General features: G+C 43.0%; 1 protein-coding gene across 1 annotated transcript in view; it reads right to left on the reverse strand.

Annotated features, from left to right (window-relative positions):
- Nucleotides 1-24,605, reverse strand: part of FRMPD4 (FERM and PDZ domain containing 4) — a 541,249-nt gene that overhangs the window by 223,727 nt on the left and 292,917 nt on the right. The window contains exon 2 of the mRNA XM_063457824.1: nt 6,238-6,354. Within this exon, the coding sequence (XP_063313894.1) occupies nt 6,238-6,354 (117 nt within the window). The remainder of the gene's footprint in view (nt 1-6,237; nt 6,355-24,605) is intronic.

The raw sequence follows: 24,605 nt of genomic DNA on the forward strand, positions 1-24,605 counted from the left end.
GGCAATTACCAGGTTTCCATGTGCATGATTGCTGCTCAGCACAAACCCTTCTGTGGATTTGATTGGCCATGACTGGCCTTTGACCCCAAAAGTAATTACCAGGTTACCATGTGCATGATTGCTGCTCAGCCCAACTTTTCCTGTCAGGACGGTAATGTTGCTCGGCACAACTTTTCCTGTCAGTACAGTAAATACCATTAACCGCATTTTTATGTGCAGATGAACACGTGACACTAATATACTTGATGCTCAAGGAGCAGGGGATCTGCTATTTCTGCACAGACAGAAATATTTTATTGGAAATAGGAGCCACTAAATAGTGTATAGCCCTCAAAATAAAACCTACCAAGAATTTATGGCTGACCTTAATGGATTCTTAATAGACCAAGAGAGCTAATTAAATGACCACAACAAACACAATAAATGCTGGAGAAGAGGTTTACATGCAGAGTGCATATCATGTAATTCAATTAAATGTTCCTCATCGACTCTCCATCTATGAAATTATGTTCCAATGTGGCACTTTTCTTTGAGTCATCTCCTAATGTTGGGATTAGGTATTGTAAATTCTTCAACAAAGTGGATCAATTATTTAATCAAAATGTTCTTAAATATTCGAAATAATGAAAGAAAATAACGTACAACCTCTCAAATATTAAGAGAGAGCTAAATAAAACAAGTCTGATTGTATTAGCAAATGTACCACTGGAAATTACATGAAAATATGTTAGATATCTGAGAAGCAAACACAGAACTTTAGGCAATTTTCTTGTGTGTCCAAATATGAGAGCCATGCAGTGCTGTCTTTTTAACACTGTCACGAAAAAGTGCTTGGTGATTGAATTGTAGTGTATTTTTCAATGATCCATGTCAGACTAATGTTTTTAACTCGGAAAGCATCTAAAGCTTTTCAATTCATTGTTTTTTTTTCTATACTCACTGTGCCACATGCATATTTTATGAATTACTACCTAAGTGAAACTAGAACTGAAGGCACATATTCCGTAACAATTGAACCTGATCTGAGATCTGGTATATACAAAAATATCTTACTGCCCAATATCTGGTTTGTTGAATTTTTTAATTTTCTTTTGTTTTTTTCCTTCAAGTAATGTGTGCTGTAAATTGTTTATGTACTAATTCAAACGTATGTGTCTTTTTTTTTTTTTACACATTTTGACATATTTTCATGTTTAGACTATCGTTTGAACATATTTTTTCTATGTCTCTTCTGATATAAATTATCTAATTATTTTTAAAACAAAAACTGTTTGTTTACGCAAATGTTAAATGGAAAGTGTTTTTTAGTAACAGGTTGAAATTGATTCAAGCAAGAAGAACGTGTCAGGTTGCTCATGAGAATTGGGGGTAACCCCTATACATAGGAACGAAAATATAAGAACTTAAGGGGAGACTAGGAGGTAAGGAAATATTGAAACCTCTTGAGTCTACCCTCTAAGAAAGGGAGAGCAACCCATACATAAAATAATGGTATTAAAGCATCACTTTTAATCAATTATTTTAAAAAGAACCCAAATCAGGGATGTGAAAACATTATTATAATCAAAATATCCTAATAAATGCTAGTTCACAAAAAAATGTACAGGTTTAGAAATAGAACAATTGCTGTGGGTTTAGAGGGAAATAAAAGCAAAAGGAGGAATCTATCTGTCTGTCTGTTAGCCACTATCGGAGTGGGTGGGGATGAAAAGAGCCAAGAACGGATACATTAATCCTATCTAAGTGAGTGCCCTTTCTTAGAGGGTAGACTCGAGAGGTTTCAATATTTCCTTACCTCCTAGTCTCCCCTTAAATTCTTATATATTTTTTTTTTTTTAGTAATAACCATGTTTTCTTACATCCTTTGTGATTTGTTCTAGATCATCTCATTTTAAAACATTAAGAGAGTAGTACTAACGCAGAAAAGCTGAACAATTATAACAAAGAAATAATTATTTTGTGTTTAGCAGTAATAATAAGTTATTAGTTATTAGTAAATCTCATAACCGCACAAATATATTAACAAGGGAAAATTATTTAAGCACGTTGGTAAACTAAGGTAAAAATACATGGCAATATTTTAACACTCTACTTGCAATTTATGCCTTAGTTTCTGAAGATTCTGGTGGTTAAAGATGCACTGTAAATTGTAGCGACATTGTTCATATTTACTAACAATTTGTTTTCTAATTGTGAGACAAGAGGACTCGCTGTAAAGGCATTTTACCGCATGAACTAACAATGATGTATTCATAGTAAAGCCGATTTAGCATAATGTATACTCTGCTTTTTATAAAAGACTTATTGCCAATGGATGCAGAAAAGCCCAGCAGGTGTTATGCTACTCAAAATGCCTGTCTGAAACGTCACTCCCATTAATATATATTATCTCTAAAGCTAAGGTTAAGTGACATAATGACAGTGGGAGTCTAGACCTACAGCTGGTGCTATATTGCATTTGTAATAAAACCTCAAATCTCATCTCCAGTATTAATAATTACCTATCAAAGGTGTTTAATGTGAAAATGAGATTATCTCCATTCTCCATGTTTAATTTTATGTCTGTGATTGCAGGAAATGTAACCATGCACCTTTCTAGGTATTCATTACAGAATATTAGCTAGTAAGTATTAAATACATATATATACACACAAGTATTGCTGTTCTGTTTATTTTTTTTTATGGCTTTTAAAGGAAAAATATAATAGCCCATGATTTTAAATATTGTTTGTTTATCACAATATTTGACATATAGGTATATGCAAGAGGTTCAAAATAAAATTAAATGTGGAAATACATGCTACTTTATCCTGCAACTTGGGGCCTCCATCTTGTTTCCCTGTCAATCATTGTAACACATTATTCCCTTTGCACCTGGCAATCAGCATAGAGAAAGCATACAGACAAGAGAAGGTATGAAACAATGTTTCTTTGCGTCTTCTTCATTTAAAATGTTTGTCCTGGCTTTGCCTTGTCTGAACTGATTTACAATGTAATTTTACAATATAATAAAAAAAAAAACAAAAAAAAAACAGAACATCTCATGAAAAAGAAGTAACACTAGTTATAGGGATGGAAAAAAACATTGTTTTCATTTTTGTGTTTTAGGGCGTTTTTACAAAGAGAAAGAAAGAAGATTGGAAGAATGATTCTGATTACCACAAGATTGTTCACATGAGATAATCCAATATATCTCAATCATCTTTTTTAAAAAATAATATACTATATTAGTTTACAATGGACAAAGATAAAGCTATTTCATGCAAAATAATTATGAGTGGTGTACCCATTTTAAAAAAAGGTTACTACTGGCTTATGAAGCTTATTTTTAACAGCAACTATCACTTCATCTCCAGTGACAAGATGATTGTTCGTGCTTTATTCAGCACCTACTATTGGTTATATGGTAGACATTTACTAACAGATTTCGAGATTAATTTTGTTACAAACTATAATTTGTCCAAATTTAGGCCAATTGGATTTTGAGTCGAATTCATGAACCATGTAGCCAAATCACAAACAAACCAAAATGCAAAGTGGCCAAGAATGCTCATTTTGATGGGTGATGCTGAATTCCACACAAGATGCAAAAAAACAAGATGATTAATGGGAAATAAAGGTGGTTGAGGAGTATGGTACAGTCACTTAATGTTGAGAATTCAGTGATGTGAAGTCAGGGCAGACCTGCACCAGTCATAAAAGAGGGAAAATAAATCTTCTTTGTAGAACTGAGTCCATTGATGAGCTCATTTCCCATTCAATGGATGGACCGTGCGCTGAATCTTGGTTACACAGTCAGCATAGTGTGGAAAATGGACCAAGCGTGCACCTGTTAAAATAGTAACAGGAGTGCTCAGTATCCCTTCTGACAGGCTGTGTTGCCTTTTGGTGCTATTTGAGGCATTAAAGGAAAACTCCAGTGCCAGGAAAACATTCAGTTTTCCTGGCACTGGAGGTACCCTCTCCCTCCCACCCCCCACTCCCCTGTTGCTGAAGGGGTGAAAACCCCTTCAGTCACTTACCTGAGGCAGAGACGATGTCCCTCGTCGCTGTCTCCTCCTCCGCGCCGCTCCTCCTTCTTACTCCGAGAAGGAGTTGGCGAGACTGATCCATCGGCCGAGGAGACCTAATGCGCATGCGCGGCAATGCCACGCATGCGCATTAGCACTCCCCATAGGAAAGCATTGAAAAAGATTTTAAATGCTTTCCTATGTGCTTTCCTATGAGGAAATGAGCGACGCTGGAGGTCCTCACACAGCGTGAGGACGTCCAGCGACGCTCTAGCACAGATAATCTGTGCAATGTGTCAGGAAGTGACCTCTAGTGGCTGTCTAGTAGACAGCCACTAGAGGTGGAGTTAACCCTGCAAGGTAATTATTGCAGTTTATAAAAAACTGCAATAATTACACTTGCAGGGTTAAGAGTAGTGGGAGTTGGTACCCAGACCACTCCAATGAGCAGAAGTGGTCTGGGTGCCTGGAGTGTCCCTTTAAGCTGGGAAGCACAGTGGTCCAATGAAATTGGTTCAAGCTGTCCAATAAAAATTCTGCTATGATAGCTCTCTCCTACTTACAGTAACAGGAAGAGGGCATGTCTTCAGTTAAGACATCCTCCTTCTGTGACTGTCAGTGATAGGCAGCTAACATAGTTGCCACCCCTGCATCGTCTTAACTCATTCTCTGGTAAAATGACACTTTTTGGAGGGAAACAGTAGTAATCTAAATAGCTTTTAATAAGCTTGGGAAGGGTACTGCTACATTTTGCAGCAGTATAGTGGATAGAGAAAACATGTCATATATATTAAAGTTTTATTCCTGTGGAGTTCATTGATGCAGTCATGTGCACTGTATATAAGAGTCACAGAGCTCCACAGCAATAAAGCTCACAGTGACAAAGTGGCATTTATTTTTACTTGGCCTAGGCCATGAGCAGCTATCTGATTAAGGGCAGCTGTCTTTGTGGTTTCCATTGGAAACCAGAAAAATGTTCTGGCAGATTGCTCTATGTTTTGTAGTTTCCCCATAGTTTATACATAACCCTATGCACATTTACTATGACTATATATCTGGCTCTTATACTAGCCTCACCAGCCACTGGCCTCACCGCACGCCCCTGTGACAAAGTCTATTTACAACTATTTCAAAGGTTTTCTATTGTTTTTTTTTTTTTTTAGCAATTAATGAACAATACACTAATTACAAAGAGGTTTACTACATCAAGAAAATATAGGAAGTCAGTATAATTAAATTTAGGGCTTACATTCCACGTGACCAATAATCTATTATAACCAGAAAATTTAACAAAAATCAGGTATGATCAGTACACTAGTAATACAAAGGGAAACAATGGTATTTTAATTATCAATTTGTAAAGTTTAGGGTAAAATAGCTGAGAAACAAATAATATCTTAATTCTGTTGTAGAACACTGTTGTTAAACACTTTTGAAAAAATGTTTGCATCCTCAACTTAAATATTGCATGGATTTAGAAAAATATATCAGTCTGTTTTGAATGATTTTTTACATTGCTTTTTATTCTATCATTTTGTCTACTTCCTAAAATATAATTTAACTTATACTTCTTCATTTCCCAAAGAAAGAAGCAAATATTGCATGCTGGTATGTTTTTGCCTATAAAAAGAAACACATATTTTCTTGGGTATGTGTATTACAATTAAACAATAAAGAGCATGAGCTATATCATCCAAAAATAATGTTATTTGTTTCTTTAAAATATACGATAAATGACAAGATTCATAACATTGGTAAAAAGAAGTTAAATGGCTAAAAGTTAATAAGAAGTTAAATAACAAATAGCCAATAAAAAGTTTAATGGCTAGTACTAGTCTAATATAAACAAAGGCAATATCTTAAATTTGAATGTTGGACTACTCAGAAATATTAGGAAATGCTTCGCTCTCTGGGTTGCGTAAGTGCTAATAATAAACAAGATACATTAAAATGCATAGACCCTAGTTAAGCATTATGACATTATGATCTATATTTGCTGCAGATTTAGAGACTAATTTACAAAGTAATGCTTTGCAAGTGTAGCAAGAAAAATATTTTAAAACACACACCAAGGAAAATGGGATATCTACCAAGCAAAGCTCACATTCTTGAGAATGAAGGAGCTGAGCTGATGATAAGCAAGTTATGCTATTTCTTTTTAACTACTCGTAGGTTAAAACAATGAGGGGACATGTAAACAGTACAAAAAGAAAAAGTCAGTGCTTACCTGAGGAAGAAATCTCTCCCATCTCTGTTTGTCGCCATCTCCCATCCATAGGGTGGTCCCTGTGGCAAACTCCAGCTTCCTGTGGGCGGAGGCCAGCCTGATGACTTTGCCCTGTGACTGTAAAATATGTTTACATTAAAACCCTGTAGTCAACTAAAATACATGATTCATAACAAATGTGAACATATACATCTCTGCTGGTGCTGATACAACATTAACTGCAACTGTGAAATTTGCAATTAGCTTAGAAACAGTGTGGCCTCTACATGTTTAGCTGTGCAATATGTATTGCCAATATATGCATAATTGGTAGAAAAACAGCATGTCCTTAAACAGAACATAGTTTAACTGTTTTGACCTGATTTGTAGTCCTAACCTTATTATATGTTATGCTAAAAGCTGAAGTGGTAGAGATTGACAATGTGACAGAGTTTAAGCATGTGTGGGATAGGCATAAGGCTATCTTAGACTTAAGAGAATTCCAGGGACTAATTAAAAGTATTTCTAAATATTGGGAAGACTAGATGGGCCGAATGGTTCTTATCTGCCGTCACATTCTATGTTTCTATGTTTTTAAGATACGCTATGTACGTTAGCCACACATCTTCCATTTCTTTCTAGTTTATATTATTCAGAAGAGTTCAAGTCTGTATTAACTAAATATAACAGAAGCTTAAATGAACTCTACAAATACCATAACAGGTATAGGATGATGTAGTGGTTATTGTACCAGAAGAGGTTATGGTGCCATCCCAATGTAAGTAGACAAACTGTTTGAGAAGAGTTTGACAACTTACTTGGGGTCTACCAGGCAAGAGTTACAACCTATTCTGTGGATAAAAGCTGCAGCACTACTTCAAGTTATTTTAATTTTGTCTTTATTAATTATGTATAAATGATAAACTGCACAATTAGAAATTCCATTGTTGTCCTGGGAAGGACAGAGTTATAGCTGTGTCTTATTGCAGTGGCTTCCCTCAGGATAGTTTTCATGCTTACATTGCCTAACGTGTTTCCATTTTAAAATGTTCAGTTAACAAATGGATGCTGAAGAGGCAACATTGTTTACTTCTAGTAGATACACTAACCAGTAATGATTTCAAAGACTTATCAGACTTTTCAGCACAAAACCGAGAGTGGTATTTCATCAGCCATTTTGTAGCACACTACCTAGAATTTAAAACTTAAAATTGGAATCTAAAAATATATGTAAATAATTTATTGCATACAAATAAATAAAAAAAAATTCCGTGCTAGAAGGTAGCACAGAATTTTTATTAACAATGTGAGCAACATTTTTCTCATATTGTCACAATCCCAGCCATAGCTTGCCGGCTGCTTTCTTTCTTCCGGCATTGTCCCCGCTTCCCTTAAACATACAACTCTTGTATCCCTGCTAAAAAAAAGCTATCTTTCGACCTACCTTCTCATCTGGCTTCTGTACCATATCTCTACTCCCTTTCCCCTTAAAGTGCATGGAAGGACTTGTCTGTAATTGTCTAACACACTTTTTCAACTCTAACTCCCTCCTTGACCCTCTTCAATCTGGATTCTTCATCCTATTGTACTCAGACTACTCTGACTAAAGTAACAAATGTCCTAATTGTGGCTATATTCAAAGGCCACTACTCCATACTAATTATTCCATAACTCTCTGCTGCTTTTGACACTAGTGATCATGCACTCCATTTGCAAACTCTTCACACCCTTGGGCTTCATGGCACTGTCCTATCACATCCTATTTCTCTCACTGATCCTTAACAGTCTCTTTTTCTGGTAATACCTCCTCCCCTCATCTTGTATTGCTTGTAGTCCTCCAAGGCTGTGTCCTCGGGCTACCACCTGTATGATGATGACACCGAGATGTACCTCGTCTCCCCTAATCTTTCTCCAACAGCTTTATATCGAGTCTCCAGTTTCTTCTATCCAATCTCTACTACTGGATGTCTACTCTAGACTTTACTCTCGCCTTCCAGTTCTGCTACTTTTCGACCCTGTCACTTCCTATTCCTCACACTGTTCCTCGTATTGTGTTTTATACCCCATCTAATCGAAAATGGTAAGCTCATTTGTGCAGGATCCTCGTCAATCTATTGTTCATGTGAAATAAGTTAGCACTATATAAATGCCAATAATATTAATAATAATAGCTACAGCTGTGTTTGTATGTCACAAAATTTTGTGAAAACAATTACATTAATCTTATTATTAATGTGATATTAAATCCTCATTTTTCAAAAAGTCAGGAAGGTTTTCAAATATGAAAGAGGCTGATATTTTCTTCCACTATAGCTATCACAAATAAACATATTCCTTTTTTTTTTTCCTACAATATGTTCTTTTATCTTCAGACATTACAAAGGCTGTGGTTTAAGTCAATCAATTCCTCAAGTAACTTCCAGGAAAATCAGTATGAAGTGACAAATTCACTGTTAGGGCTTATTGTCCTTTAAGTGGGCCACCTAGTTTTCCTCAATCAAGTGATTCATTATCTATTGATGCATTGCTGCGACATATGGCATGCTTAACTCCGCTGGGTAGCAAATTCTCTCTCTTGGCTTAAGTTTAGAAAGGCAGTTTTGCAGCTTATGTTTTTCTTTAAAACATTTGCAGATTGGCTGAAATGTCTACAGCTTTAGTGAAATAGGGCTGAGCAGATCTACAGTGTGAACAATGCATATACTGGTTTCCCTACTGCCTTCTTTATTATTTAGCAGTAAAGTCCGATAATTCATCTCATAGATTAAAAAGGTAACATATGATGATATATGACATGTGATTTGATGAATGCTATAAGAACACACGAGTCTACTCTTTATCAGACAACCAGTGCAATATATTTAGCATTTTGTCTTTATTTTAACATGAGGGTGGTGTGGGAGAAGGGATTAGAAGGAGCATGCCAACAATTAAAACACTATTCTTAGTTGGAGGAACCCATTAAAAGTAAGTCTAGCCCTGTTAGAGAGCCCTGGAGGCGTTAGATTTTCTTGCAAACCTGCCTTATCTTTTTTTTTTTTTTACCCAAGTCATTTATTTATCAACTAATGTTCCTATCATCATGTCAATAAATAGGAAATATAGAACCAAAACAACAAATGGAATGATAAACATTGTATTTTTTGAGCAAGAACCTATTTCATATATTATACTTATGTAGGTATATATTCAAACATCTTCATGGTCTTATCATGTTCAAACTTTCATTAAACAATTTCACCAGTTGTTGAAGTAGAACAGGAAATAAATACATAATTTAGAATGTATATTAAATAGCTCCAAAAAATGCACAACACCATAGATTTTGCTGGGGGAGAGGCTTTGGTGGCTAAAGTCCCAGATGTGAGACTCTTTCACCCCTGATTGCTATAGTTGGTATAGGGCAGTCACCTTTTATCAAAAGAAAGATCAATAGTATTGCCAGTCTACTTATGGAGAGGGAATGGTACCCCTCATGCTGACTGTCAGGAGGGGGTGCTGGAGAACAAAACTTCGATGTACACCTTGCTATTTGTAATGTATTGTGGTGGCCTCACATTTAATACTCGGCTATGTGCTTGTTTATAGTTAGATTTTCTTTGAGATACTAGAAAGGATCAGTAGCATAAAGTTATTTATGTATAGAGATGAGGGAACCCAGAAAAGTGGGGATATGTGAAGACATCCAGACCTCCTTGTTAGTGGAAGCGTCATCAATTTTTCCATTGGGTGCAAGCACCAGGTGTTTCTGGAATCCCTACAGAGTGCCATTTCTGCACATAATTAAACAGCATAATCCTAATTCTCATATATTTAAAATTAATTTATAAAAAACTATTCAAGAAGAACATTACAGATAAATGTTGTAACACTGCCAGGCTTCACTAGATTCTTTATGAAAAACAGGACAGGATTCTTACTTGATTTAGAAGATAAAAAGTTCAGCAGTGCAAAGTATTTTTAAGAAATGTACTGCACTATGACCATAGATGTCCATTGTATTAAAACACTTTGAAAATGTACCAATTTCTGGTCTTCTAGCTTTTTTCCATACAGAGATTTTTTTTTAGAAATAGTTTATGACATGTACTATGTACACTGTAAGGTCACTATATTTTATCACAAAAAAAGTTTTACTTAGAGAAAAGTAAGTGTGTTTTTTTTAGTAATAGCTGTGAAATATATTTGGAAGCTCAACTGTCGGTGGAATTTAGAAACCCCAGAGGGCATAGAAGATGGCATAAAAAAGATAACTGTCATCTTAGAGAAGAGCAGAAGTATCTGTCGACCAGTAAAGAAATGTGATGCTTCTATAAGACATGTCATAGATGAAAAGCTACAGGTGACTTCTAGTCTGAAAAGGGCAGACATTGTAAAATGTATGATTTAAATGAACATTCTTACTGTCTTTTATCTTCTGTTCATTAAGTGGAAGCATTAAATATCTGAGTAAAATATTCGTCAATGCATTTTAAAGTTTTAAAGCAGCTGCCAATAGTTCTGGTCACATTATATTAATAGTCACAACTATAAAAAAAAAATTGTGGATTCCGTATACAGGTCAATTTAAATAACCAAAATACGAAGGAGCTTATTCACACAGCAGCCATTTGTCAGCTCACCACTATAAACTTCAGTCTAGGTCAAGTATTGCCTCTTACTTGTTTCCTCCATATATCTATATGTATTTGTGGGCATATGGATAATGGAGAATCCCTGAAAGATTATACGCATTTCAAAATTAGGCGAACTGAAGATCTCTGCGAGGACAGGAGCCACGATTAATGAAAAAGTCCATGTCTTCCCAAATTTGCTGGATCTTTAATTGATGCAGACTGAACTGCATTAAGGTAGAATCTAGGTAGATATCTAGCAAAAAAAACAAAAAAACCTAGTAGTGGGACACATAGTCTTGTCCTGTGAGAGTGGAACATCTAGTTTAGAGAACAAAGCAGTAGTGCTGTTAATGCCATGGGGTATGAACTTACCCTTTTCCACTGTTAGAAAGTCATCTAGGTAATGGATCTCAACCAGGCATCTGCAAACATTAAAGAGGTGCCAACAGTGGGTTTGAGCAAAAACATCAAATAACGTAGGGATGATTTTGTCCCTGAAAGTAAGTCTTTTAGCAAAATAGTATTGTCCCTCCATTTAATACAATGTAGGTGCCACAAAGAAAGGACAAATAGGAAACAATTTAAAGTAGTTGGAAATATCGTTTTTGGTCTTCAAAATTGCTTGTATGGCATTATCTACTGTAGCATATTGGAGTAAAAATTGTTCATATGGTATTAAGGCATTAAGGCTTGGTTTAGCTATGGAATGAGGAGCCTAGAGGTTGATTATCTTTTTCTTATTGAACTTACCAGTGGCTATGCCAATAGGGTAAGTACTTCAACACAAAAAAGTGACTGAAAGGCCCCAGCATGAAACCATTGACCCATGCTTACTGTGAGTGGGTTGTACAATACAGACAGGGCCAGTGCAAGGATTTCTGCCACCCTAGGCAAAGTTCCATTTTGCTGCCCCCTCATGTCACTCATTCACTGACAGACACACACTGGCAGACACAAACACTCACTGACAGGCACACAAACACACACTCACTGACACACACACACACACACATAAACTCACTGACAGACCTACACTCATTTACTGACAGACACACACAGACACTCACTGACAGACATACAGACAGACACTCACAGACATACATACACAACACTCACTGACAGACATACACTTAATCACTGACACACACAAATACGACCAATGACAGACATATACTCACTCACTGACAGACACACACACACACACACACACACACACACACACACACAGACACTGACTGACAGACACAGACACACACTCACTGACAGACATACCTCACTCACTGACACAAACACACACACACTGCTGACAGACATACACTCACTGACACACAGACAGGCACTCACTCACTGACACACACACACAAAAACTCACTGACAGACATAAACTCACACACTGACACACACACACAAACTCACTGACAGACATTCACTCACTGACAGACACACACACAGACACTCACTGACATACATACACTCACTCACTGACAGACACACATACAGACAGACAGACAGACACTCACTGACGTACATTCACTCACTCACTGACAGACACACACAGGCAGACACTCACTGACAGACACACACACACACCCACGCAGACACTCACTGACTCCCTGTGAGAGGGCTCCTCTTGGCGCACCAGGCGCCTGGAGGATCTGCCTAGCACTGAAGGAAGGGCGGCTTTAGAGCCACTCGCCAACTGCTGTGGTCCAGGACAGGGTGAGCCACCAGGAAATATCCCAGTGGGTGCCCCCAGCAAGCCGAGAACACTACAGACCTGCTCAGTTTATATTTGAGTTCTCTTTGCTTGGTTTTATTTGTGAAAGTGGAAGCCTGACTTGTGGTGGGTAGGTTGACCTAGTTAGGGCACAAGTTGATAGAATGGGAACTGGAAGGACATAAAGCACCCGACAAAGGCTTAAGACCCGCAAAATGTGTGTACAATATCTCTCTATCAAGGTTGCTCTAGTCAGAGTGAATATTAAAGTGCAATAATAGCCTTGGCTGGAAAAGATTTGTGATAGTCGTAAAAGGTGAAACTCCCATTCATGTGTCCCAAGTCTACCAGTTTGAGCATATATAGATCCAGTTCTTCCCTAGATGAACATATCCTATAGAGCCTGAAAGCTAGAACAAACTCAGTTAAGGATAATTTCACATTGACAGACACACACTGGCAGACACACACTGGCAGACACAAACTCACTGACAGACACACAAACACACACTCACTGACACACACACACACACAGAAACTCACTGACAGAACTACACTCATTTACTGACAGACACACACAGACACTCACTGACAGACATACAGACAGACACTCACAGACATACATACACAACACTCACTGACAGACATACACTCAATCACTGACAGACACAAATATGACCACTGACAGACATATACTCACTCACTGACAGACACACACACAGACACTCACTGACAGACACAGACACACACTCACTGACAGACATACCTCACTCACTGACACAAACACACACACACTGCTGACAGACACTCACTCACTGACACACACACACAGACACTCACTGACAGACATAAACTCACACACGGACACACACACACACTCACTGACATACATACACTCACTCACTGACAGATACACATACACACACACACAGACAGACACTCGTTGACAGACACACACACACTGACAGTCAAACACTCACTGACAGACACACACACACACACACAGGCAGACACTCACTGACTCCCTGTGAGAGGGTTCCTCTTGGCGCACCAGGAGCCTGGAGGATCGGCCTGGCACTGAAGGAAGGGAGGCTTTAGAGCCACTCGCCCAGTGCTGTGGCCCAGGACAGGGGGAGCCCACCAGGAAATATCCCAGTGGGTGCCCCCAGCAAGCCGAGAACACTACAGACCTGCCTAGTTTATACTTGAGTTCTCTTTGCTTGGTTTTATTTGTGAAAGTGGAAGCCTGACTTGTGGTGGGTAGGTTGACCTAGTTAGGGCACAATTTGATAGAATGGGAACTGGAAGGACATAAAGCACCCGACAAAGGCTTAAGACCCGCAAAATGTGTGTACAATATCTCTCTATCAAGTTTGCTCTAGTCAGAGTGAAAATTAAAGTGCAAAGATTTGTGATAGTCGTAAAAGGTGAAGCTCCCATTCATGTGTCCCAAGTCTACCAGTTTGAGCATATATAGATCCAGTTCTTCCCTAGATGAACATATCCTATAGAGCCTGAAAGCTAGAACAAACTCAGTTAAGGATAATTTCTTGTTTAATCTGGGTTCACTGGACTTGGATAGATCCCTGTAACTATACGACCTGCTCTCAACAAGGTCTTGGGAAGCAATAAGCAAAGAGACTAAGTTCAAATCTTTGCTTTCAAGAATGTCTTTTCTACTTGTAGAAGACTAAATGTGCGGGTGTTATTGCGTGAGTTGACAAAATTTGTGAGGGAGTAGTGGACATGCTGTTACCCTGAGTGAATGTGTGAGATTTCAATGAAAGGTCAAAGAACTTCAGCTTCAGGAGATTCCAACTTTTCCACTCTATTATTAATGGTGTTGATAGATGCGAGGATGGTTGTCATCATAGGATATCACCAGTACTATTTTCCACCAATCACAAAACTGATAAAAAGATTTAAAGAAAACTACCACTGTTGTGAACTTCTAATTTAAATACAGTGAGAGAAAAAAGTAGTTGATCCCCTGTTGATTTTGAACATTTGCCCACTGACAAAGAAATGGTCAGTCTATAATTTTAATGGCAGGTGTATTTTAAGGGAGAGACAGAATAACAAAACAATATACAAATAAGCACATGTCAAAAAAGTTATACATTTATTTGCATGTTAATGAGTGAAATAAGTATTTGATCCCCTATCAATCAGCAAGATTTCTGGCTCCCAGGTGTCTTTTATACAGGTAACAAGCTGAGATTAGGAGCACTCTCTTAAAGGGAGTGCTCCTAATCTCAGCTTGTTACCTGTATAAAAGACACCTGTCCACAGAAGCAATCAATCAATCAATCAATCAGATTCCAAACTCTCCACCATGGCCAAGACCAATGAGCTGTCCAAGGATGTCAGGGACAAGATTGTAGATCTACACAAGGCTGGAATGGGCTACAAGACCATCGCCAAGCAGCTTGGTGAGAAGGTGACAACAGTTGGTGTTATTATTCGCAAATGATAGAAACACAAAATAACTGTCAGTTTCCCTCAGTCTGGTTCTCCATGCAAGATCTCACCTCATGGAGTTTCAATTATCATGAGAACGGTGAGGAAATAGCCCAGAACATGTACATGCCTATCTGAAGTTTTACAATGAACATCTGAGTGATTCAGAGAAGAACTGGGTGAAAGTGTTATTGTCAGATGAGACCAAAATCAAACTCTTTGGCATCAACTCAACTCACCTTGTTTGGAGGAGGAGGAATGCTGCCTATGAACCCAAGAACACCATCCCCACTGTCAAACATGGAGGTGGATACATTATGCTTTGCAGGTGTTTTTCTGCTAAGGGGACAACTGCACCACATCAAAGGTACGATGGACGGGGCCAAGTACCATTAATGTTTGGGTAAGAACCTCCTTCCCTCAGCCAGGGCTTTGAAAATGGGTCATGGATGGGTGTTCCAGCATGACAATGACCTAAAACACACAGCCAAGGCAACAAAGAAAGCACATTAAGGTCCATGGCCTAGCCAGTCTCCAGACCTTAATGCCATAGAAAATCTGTGGAGGGAGCTGAAGGTTCAAATTGTCAAATGTCAGCCTTGAAACCTTAATGACTTAGTGAGGATCTGAAAGGAGGAGTGGGACAAAATCCCTCCTGAGATGTGTGCAAATCTGGTGGCAAACAACAAGAAACGTCTGACCTCTGTGATTGCCAACAAGGGTTTTGCCACCAAGTACTAAGTCAAAGGGGTCAAATACTTATATCACTCATTGACATGCAAATCAATCTATAACTTTTTTAACATGCATTTTTCTGGATTTTTTTTTTTTGTTATTCTGTCTCTCACTGTTAAAATACATCTACCATCAAAATTATACACTGATAATTTTTCTTTTTGTCAATGGGCAAACTGTCAAAATCAGCAGGGGATCATATACTTTTTTCCCTCACTGTAACTTTAGGAGTTTACACTTTAAGTTAAAGCATTTTTTGATACTGCAGTTGTTCATTTTTCGGTTGTCCTTTTTTTTTTCACACTTTTTGCAAAGTTAGCAATTAATCCCCATTATGAAATTGTCAGGGACCAGGAACCAGACAGAGACAGAAGTAGATGCAAACACACCTTTATTAATAAATAACAAATAAATAACAAAAGCAAAGTCCAGAAATCAAGCAGGGGTCAGTCACCAGAGCGGGTAGTCAGACAAGCCAGGATCAGGAGCACGGAGAGCAGCGGAGTCAGGAACAAGGCCGGAGTCAGGAACCAGGAGCAAACAGGAAACACAGGAACAAGGAGACTTCTGGGAAACAGGAAACCACGCAAGGGCAAGGAGGTTCTGGGCTTAGCTGCTTAAATAGGCAGAACTGATTAGCAGCAGGGTTGATTACTACTCACAGGTGATTAACCGTGGCAACAAGCAGAAGCAGCTCATAGTAATTGCAGCTGAAAACTCAATCACTGAAACAGAAAGGGTTGCTGTTTAAAACAGCAAAGAAACCCTGACAGAAATGGAGTCTACGGGGGCATCTCAAGTTATCTCATGATTAACAAAGAATGGTTCAATAAATTGTCCCTCATAAAAAGCAGGCAAATGCATCCATTAACAGAATCACCTTAAAGAATAGTTTTTCTTTCTCCATCACATGTGCAATGAGGTTGACGGTAGTACAGGGTGAGATCGTGCCATTCCCGTCAGTCTTTGTTTTAAATCGTTTTTATTTTATATGCAAAATGGTAGCAATTATGGAGCAAATTCAAAAAGTCATTGCATGGATGCCTGCGCAGAGGCGTAATAAGTCAGGGTAAGTCACATACGGTATTTGGTCGCCTGCGCAGAGGCTTAAAAGGTTGAATATGCAGGCATCATTAAGTCTGTTACAGTTAACAAGTGTTAGCATAGGTTATTGTGCTGAAATGATTTAGTCTGGTTACAACATTTTACTAACATATAACGGCAACGCTAATAACAACCTATATGTTTACAGCAGCGTATATGGGAGCGTTGAACGCAGGTTAAACTGTATTCTGCACTACCATAAATCAGTATAGCATAGGTATCATGCTGTGAGTCATTCAGCCCAGGCTCTACTCCCTCATTCAGTATTGGTAGTCAGCGCAGGTCATGGACTGCCTGACCTGCACTCGGCCATGCGGCATATTAATGAAGCCCATGGAACAGCGCAGTCAGGGGAGTGGGCCTTGACAGAGCCAGGAGTAGGCAGGGGAGTAACCAGTTAAAGGGGCGTGGTCATTGGAAAATGGGGGCTGGATAATAGGAGTATATTAAGCGGCCATTTTATGAGTAAGGGACATTTTAACTAAACTGACACTTACCTGGTAATTGTTTTGGCAGGTCTGGGTTGGTTTTTTCTTTGTCTTTCAGATTATGGCAATAATGGAAGAAATCCTGGAGGGAGTGAGAGCTGCTGTGCGGGATAGAGGACTGGCCTGGCTTCATGAGCAACTGGGGGCTCAGGGTCCCCCCCCTGCAGCCCCTGCGGCGGCTGCACGGCGTTCCATGAGGAGGGCGAGACCGCCCCAGCGGCTGAGCCCAGGCATGGAGCCTGAAGTCGGCAGACGGAGGAGCCCGTCGGCGGAGTCTGTTAGGGCCCTGGATGAGGTAGCGGGCCCCAGCGGAGTGGAGAGACCGCGGCCGGCACCGTCTGTTCGACGCGGTGCTGGCCGGGCGCGGGCAGCAGCTAGGCCGCGGCCTACCACGCGGTGTGCGCCCCGCCGGGAGGCGGCAGGCGGGACGGTTGCGGCTGGAGCCAGGGAGCAGAGCGGATCGGATGGAGGAAGCAGTGAGCGGCCCGGTGAGTCAGGGAATGGCGCTGGGGCCGGGCAGCGGGCGGGGGGCAGAACGGAGGCCTCTAGAGGACAGGCGGTCCCCCTGATGGCAGGGGGAGCCCCTGTGCAAGGGGACACAACGGGGGCGGCCTCTAGTGGGGCCAGGTGCAGCACGAGGGACGCAGACGGCGGGTCCGCTCAGCCAGGTACCTTGGGGCCGGCAGGGCCCGCGGCTTTGGTGGACCGGAGGCGCCAGGACAGACAGGTGGCATCCCCAGTTCGCAAGGCGGCCCAGCAGGGGCCAGGTTCAGCGGGTCGGGATAGCTCCCAGGAATCAGCCCAGGGCATGGTGACAGGACGGGCTGGGAGAGAGCGGGAGGGCCACAGGGACGGCTCCAAGGGACGGCGGGGTCTCTCGCGGAGCCCTAGGCCGCATCGCAGCAGGGAGCAGCGCGGCGTCAGTGCCAGGCATGACAGGATTCCTCTGGCTGACGGGTGGAGGGGTAGAGAGAGGAGCAGGTCATCAAGCAGGCTTAGCAGGAGGAGATCGGTTTCAAGGGAACGGAGGTGGAGGCAGCGGCGCAGTGCGTCTGGGTCATCAGGCAGGAGCTCGCCAGGTCAGCGGCGCAGCGCTTACGGCCGGGAGGGCCAGGCAGGGAAGCGGGACATGGTGCGGAACTACAGGCAGGAGCATAAGGAGGTTGGGCGGGTATGTGATCATGTGGACACACTACCCAGGTGTCGTTCTCCTTGCAGGTCTCGCAGCACTACACCCGCGGTCCTGAGGCAGGGCCAGGCTGACAGGAGTCGGCGCCAATCGGATGCTCCAGAGCCAAGCATGGCGGACGGAAGGGGAACGAACCCACGGCCTTCTGCGGCTTCGGGCTCAGGCGGTGAGTCAACTGTTGCACCACACGCAGGAACACTATTGACTTGTTTAAAATCTTTCTTAGATTCATGGGCGGGTGGGGAAATGGCTTCACCTCAGTTTGGGAGAGTGTGGACGTGTGAGAAGGGCCAAGGGTTGCCGGGTAGGGCCGTGGGTCCCACACAGGATAGCGAGGTGGGGTTATCTGTGTCCGAATCTGTTAAGGAGTCGGGGGAGACGGTTGGTAGTGGGGGAGAAATTACCGACGCTGCGCGGCAGAACGTGCACGTGTCTTTCTCAGGCCCATTAGGTTGTCATCTAAAGATGGACATCAAGGAGAAAATTTGGAAAGGTGAGTTTGTGGAGGTTTTTTCCTTACTCCCGCTGGAGGAGTTTTTGGACATGAAGGAGGAGGACAAGAAAGACGCGAAGAAGGAGGAGGAGGAGAAAAAGCGTAGGTATCGGAAGATTCCTAAAACATTTGGGAACTGGCTACGGGCCTTTTGTATCCTGGCCAGTGTGATAGGGGAAAAGTCGCCGGATAAATGCTCCCAACTGTTCTGCTACTTAGACGGGATTGGGGAAGCGTACCGTACTTATGGCGGGGTCGCCTGGTGGCGGTACGACGAACAGTTTCGCCAGAGGTTAGCGGCGAATCCGAGCATGCGGTGGGATCAAATGGACCTCCCCCTCTGGATGCGGCTCATGATGGCGCAGAAGGCTGCGCCCTTTCAAGGGACGGCCGGTGCGGCCCCTGGGGGACCTGCATCGGCCGGGCAAAAGAAAGGCTTCTGTTGGCTCTTTAACGAGGGCCAATGCAAGTGGGGAACGGCGTGCCGGTTTAAGCACGAGTGCTCCGGTTGTGGGGGGGCCCATGGAGCCAGTAGGTGTTTTAAGCGAGGTAAGTCTGCACCAGGAGGGGGAGCCAATGGAGCGGCGGCCCCCTCCGCTGCCGCGGGGGGCAACCCCAGTGAAAGTAGGCGAGATGCTGCCGTGGCTAAAACAGTACGGTAACCATCAGGACGCCGAATTCTTATGGCAAGGCTTTACGGAAGGTTTTTCAATACCGTTTCAGAGTAGGGATGTGGGGAGGTTATGCGGTAACCTCAAGTCGGTGGGGGAACACCCGGGAGTTGTGCGGGACAAGTTGCTGAAGGAGGTGCAACTGGGTAGGATGGCAGGGCCGTTCGAGGCTCCGCCGTTGCCTGACTTGAGGGTGTCCCCGCTAGGGGTAGTCCCCAAGAAGGAGGCGGGTAAGTTTAGGTTGATTCATCATTTATCATTCCCGAAAGGAGCGTCGGTAAATGATGATATCGATGAGGCCCTGTGCTCCGTATCGTATGCATCATTCGACCATGCTGTCGAGTTGGTTCGGAGAGCAGGGCCTTGATGGCGAAGGTGGATGTGGAGGCAGCATTTCGGCTCCTTCCTATCCACCCAGACTGTCACCATTTGTTGGGGTGCTTGTTTGAGGGTAAGTTTTTCGTGGACCTGTGCCTACCCATGGGTTGCTCCATCTCATGTGCGTATTTCGAAAAGTTTAGCACGTTCTTGGAGTGGGTGGTGCGTAAGGAAACGGGCGGGGGTACGGTGGTCCATTACCTGGACGACTTTCTGTGTGTGGGCCCGGCTGGGTCCGACAGATGTGCCCAAATACTACGGGTTTTTCAGAGGATAGCGCAACAGTTTGGGATTCCTCTGGCTGAGGACAAGACAGTGGGCCCGACCGAGTGCCTGAGTTTTCTGGGGCTGGAAATCGACTCGGTCGTGGGGGAATGTAGGCTGCCGGAGGAGAAGTTGAGGGTGCTCCGCCAGCAGGTGAACGCGATAAAGGGCGCTAGAAAGGTTACGCTTCGGGGTCTGCAGTCCTTGCTCGGCAGCCTTAACTTCGCCTGTAAGGTGATCCCTATGGGTAGGGTTTTTTGTAGGTTACTGGCTAGGGCTACCTGTGGTGTTCGACTGCCGAGTCATTACATCAGGGTGTCTGTAGGCATGAGAGAGGACTTGGACATATGGGACCGCTTCCTCACTAAGTTTAATGGGCGGGTGTTTTTCAGGGATGCGATGAAGGCATCTGGCGACGCCGGGCTGTTTACGGACGCCTCGGGGAGCGTTGGCTTTGGGGCTTACCTTGGGGGCAAGTGGTGTGCCGAGGTGTGGCCTACGGCTTGGTCCGAGAGCCCCTTGATTCGGAACCTCGCCTTTTTGGAGCTTTTTCCAGTTGTGGTGGCGGTATCACTATGGGGCAGGGAGCTCAAGGACAAGAAAGTTATCTTCCACTCTGATTATATGGCAGTGGTACAGGTAATTAATAGTCTGTCGGCTTCGTCCCTTCCAGTGGTTAGGTTGTTGCGTCGGCTAGTGCTCTTGTGTATGTCGTGGAACGTTGTTTTCAGGGCACGGCACGTGCCGGGTCTGCTGAATGTGGTCGCTGACGCTCTGTCTCGTTCGCAGTGGGAGCGGTTCCGGGAAGCAGCACCAGACGCGCAAGCGACGGGGCAGGCGTGCCCGGAGGAGATGTGGCGGCTCGGGACGTCGTGCTTGGGCGATACATAAGGAGCTCGCTGGCACCGGGGACTTGGGTCCCTCCCACCCTCCCTGTTGTTTTGTAGTTCCCGTTTGGTCACAGCGGCGGGATAGGGCTTGGGTAATTGGAAGGTAGGAGGAGTATAAATTGGTTAGGCTGGATTAGACTGGAATGTGAAATGGTTTGTGGGTTCGAGCTCGTCGGTGGCTCCGAACCAGGTGGTGTAGGGGGGTCTCGGTACACCCCTACAGTTAAAAAAGTTATGGATATGGGGCCTCTTTGGTAGGCCATGTGTTATGTGTTATTTGTTATTTATAATGTTATTTATTGTTATTGGGCGGGGTCATTGCCGGGGGTAATTTATGTACGGTGGGGGGTGGAGGTAAATTTATATTTGTGGCAATGACCCCAATTTGTTACCTTGTTTATAATAATAAATAAAGCTGTGGACTTTTTTATTCCAACAGAAATACGGTGTCTGTAAGTTATTGGGGGGTTGGGGTACACAGCGCACCTGCCGAATAATCGACTGTGCGCATGTCATGTGGTATTATGTCAATAAGTAAAGCCTATAATAGCAATAAGGAACTAAGGTTTAACTGATCACTGTGTAGTCAAGTGCTAAGCTGTCAGTAATTCCTTGCAAAATTTATAATAACGTAGAGAGCATTTGATCATCGTCACTGAGGCATACACATGACATCATGCAGATAGAATAGGCGCATAATGCGAGGCGATCGTGTGTGTGTGTTCTGCAGGCTGACAGGCTAGTTGTCGGGAGAAAGTAAATCACGATTCTACGCGCCTGGGTGTGCTTATGTACCTATTTTTTTCGTGCACTCCGGGTAGGCCTGATGCGCTTAATGCGTTCCAGATATGTATTATATGTGTGGCGTCCAGTGGCCTGGGCGTGCCCATTAAAATAATAGAACCGCTGTCAGTGGCTATGTGCTATAGTACCTGGTGACAATGCGTGAGAAAAGTGCCAGCCCTAATTGTGTATTTTGGTAGGCGTCCACTGACTTAGATAGGTCGCTGCTCGCGGGGAGAGGGCTTTAACTGTTTAAATCTGCCTGTGTGTAGCGCGTTGTGTAATAACAGTTAACTAGGGCCTCTGAGGGCAACGTAAAGCAAATAAAAAAACAAAAAACTTTTTTGTGCATATTAAATCAACAGTAGTGAATTCTCAGCGTGTATAAACTCAGTCCACAAGCATTGGGGGGGCCACGGATACGAGCCTTCCGAGCGGGGGAACCGGCTGCTGATGCATCTGCGGCTGATCCCAGGGGCACCGGTCCTCCGCAGCATCCCCCCAGGCTGTGCCAAGCCTCCATCCGGGAGATCCGCAGCACAGCGGGCACTCGGGGACCCACCAGTCCACAGGACCCCCCACCTAAAGTCTGTGTGCCTGCCAGTCATCCCCTGCACCCCCACCGCGCCACTGGGGCCCCAGATGGTCGGGGTGAAGGCCGCCCCGTGTCTCACCCTTCTCCGGCCACTCGGGGCAAGCGCCAGCCTCCTCCCAGCCACCGGTCCGCCGGGGGCTGCCGCGCTCCACCCTACGAGGGCTCACAGCGTCGGGGACAGCTACCTCCTGGCCCTCCTCAAAACCTGAGGGTGACGGCACTTCAGTCCCCGCATGGCACAGTCCAAGGATCGCGGCATCTGGCCAGCGGGTCCCAGGAACATCGCAGCAACATCCCGCCTGGCCCCCCCGCCCACGTGCATCGCCTCCAGGGCCCGCTTCACCCGCAGCTGTAGCATCCACGAAACAGCTTCTGAGGGTAAGACAGGGCTGTTGTAGGCCGTTAAGTCCAGGGTGTGTGTTGATCCTGTAGCACGGACAATAATCGTCCCTTGACTTCGGGTCTAGATAGCAGGCGGCCGCGGTTAGGCAGTCATTGCCTGTACAGGAGGCCAGCGTGTACCCCGGGCGGCTGCGTCCGTCCCAGGGCTTGCATCCTCCATGAGGCCGGGATTACCCCCACCGGCCGGGGGGGGGGGGGGGGGGCGGAGCGGGGCCGCTGCTCTCACCCGTGTAAATCTCCACCAGCGTCCACATAGCTGGTGTGCTTTTTCTTCCGGTCAGGCAATCAGGCATCTGTTCTCTGTCTGCAGCTGCCCTCAAGCAGGCTTATGCAGGTGTGTAGGCCGGGTTCATCAGTTTCGGTGCTCCCCGTGAATTTTTGGCCGTAATCTGGTATCATATGGGTGCTCGGGTAGTGCCCCATTGTATTGCAGCATGTAATCCGGTCCTGGGGCAGGTTTTTAGCAAGTTTTATGCCGTTTTTTAGGGCTTAAGCTCGGAGCCTCCGTGTTCTGCTGCCATGCTGCTTGGCGGCCCGGCCCCGCCCCCTCCCGTCAGTCTTTAGTCTTAAAGACGATAATAGAATTTAAGTAGAATAAATCAAGGAGGTTCTCAAATGTCTTAATCAGGGTCAATGTAATATTCTGGATATTTAATTTACAAAGAACTCTGAACATATGATAACATAATCTGGAATTTAAATGAAAATTGCTTCAACAAAGCATATATTTGGCGGAAATCTCTTGGATGGGTAGAATCCCTCCCATCAAAATAAACATATAATAAACTTTCAAGTGAAAAAAACATATAACATACTACCTAAATTACTGTACATTTTCTGCATTATTAACATCATTCCACAACTTTATTAGATACACATAAAAAAATAAAAAAAATTTGTTCATCAGCTAGCGCAAATTATTTTTTTATTACTTTTGTGTCATGGCGCCTACTGGACACTATCTGGTATGGCACATTTCAGCACTGCTCACTTACATACAGGCATTGCCACACTCACTTCCATCTCCTCTGAGTGTGCTTTCCACTAGTGTTCTGACAGATGCCTCCGCAATACTGAGCCCTCATATGGCTCATGATTCTCTGCCCCAATATTTGATGCAAAAGTGAGTCGTCAAGTAGATGTCACACACGCATGTTCTAGTCTCACATGGCAACTGATACTTAAGCTAATTTGACACTTTTCTCAGTGACCTGATGTGGTTTCCATTATTGGTTTTCCGAGAGTGCATTCTATTATTGAGTCTTTGTATTTTGAACCCAACTTATTCTTTGACTTTTGGCATGCCTTATCGATTACATGCTTTCTATTTCCCTGAACTCAGTCTATCATATACTATTCTAAATCACTCTAAGGCTCATTAATACATTTTGGTATTCAGTATTTAATATTTTTGAGTTTGTTCACTGCATATTGGGTATAGTTTATTCTGACACTTTGACAACCTGTACATGTCTAAGTGCAGAGGATGCCTGGCAGCCAAAATCATAATTTTCTAATTCCTTTTTCCTTTAAATCATGGGGTTTACTGAATAGCAATATTCCTTTTCCAATATACTGCAATGGAAGAAGCACAGGGAGCACTC

The sequence above is a fragment of the Pelobates fuscus genome, chromosome 1 (genome assembly GCF_036172605.1).
Source record: "Pelobates fuscus isolate aPelFus1 chromosome 1, aPelFus1.pri, whole genome shotgun sequence".
Lineage (NCBI taxonomy): Eukaryota > Metazoa > Chordata > Amphibia > Anura > Pelobatidae > Pelobates > Pelobates fuscus.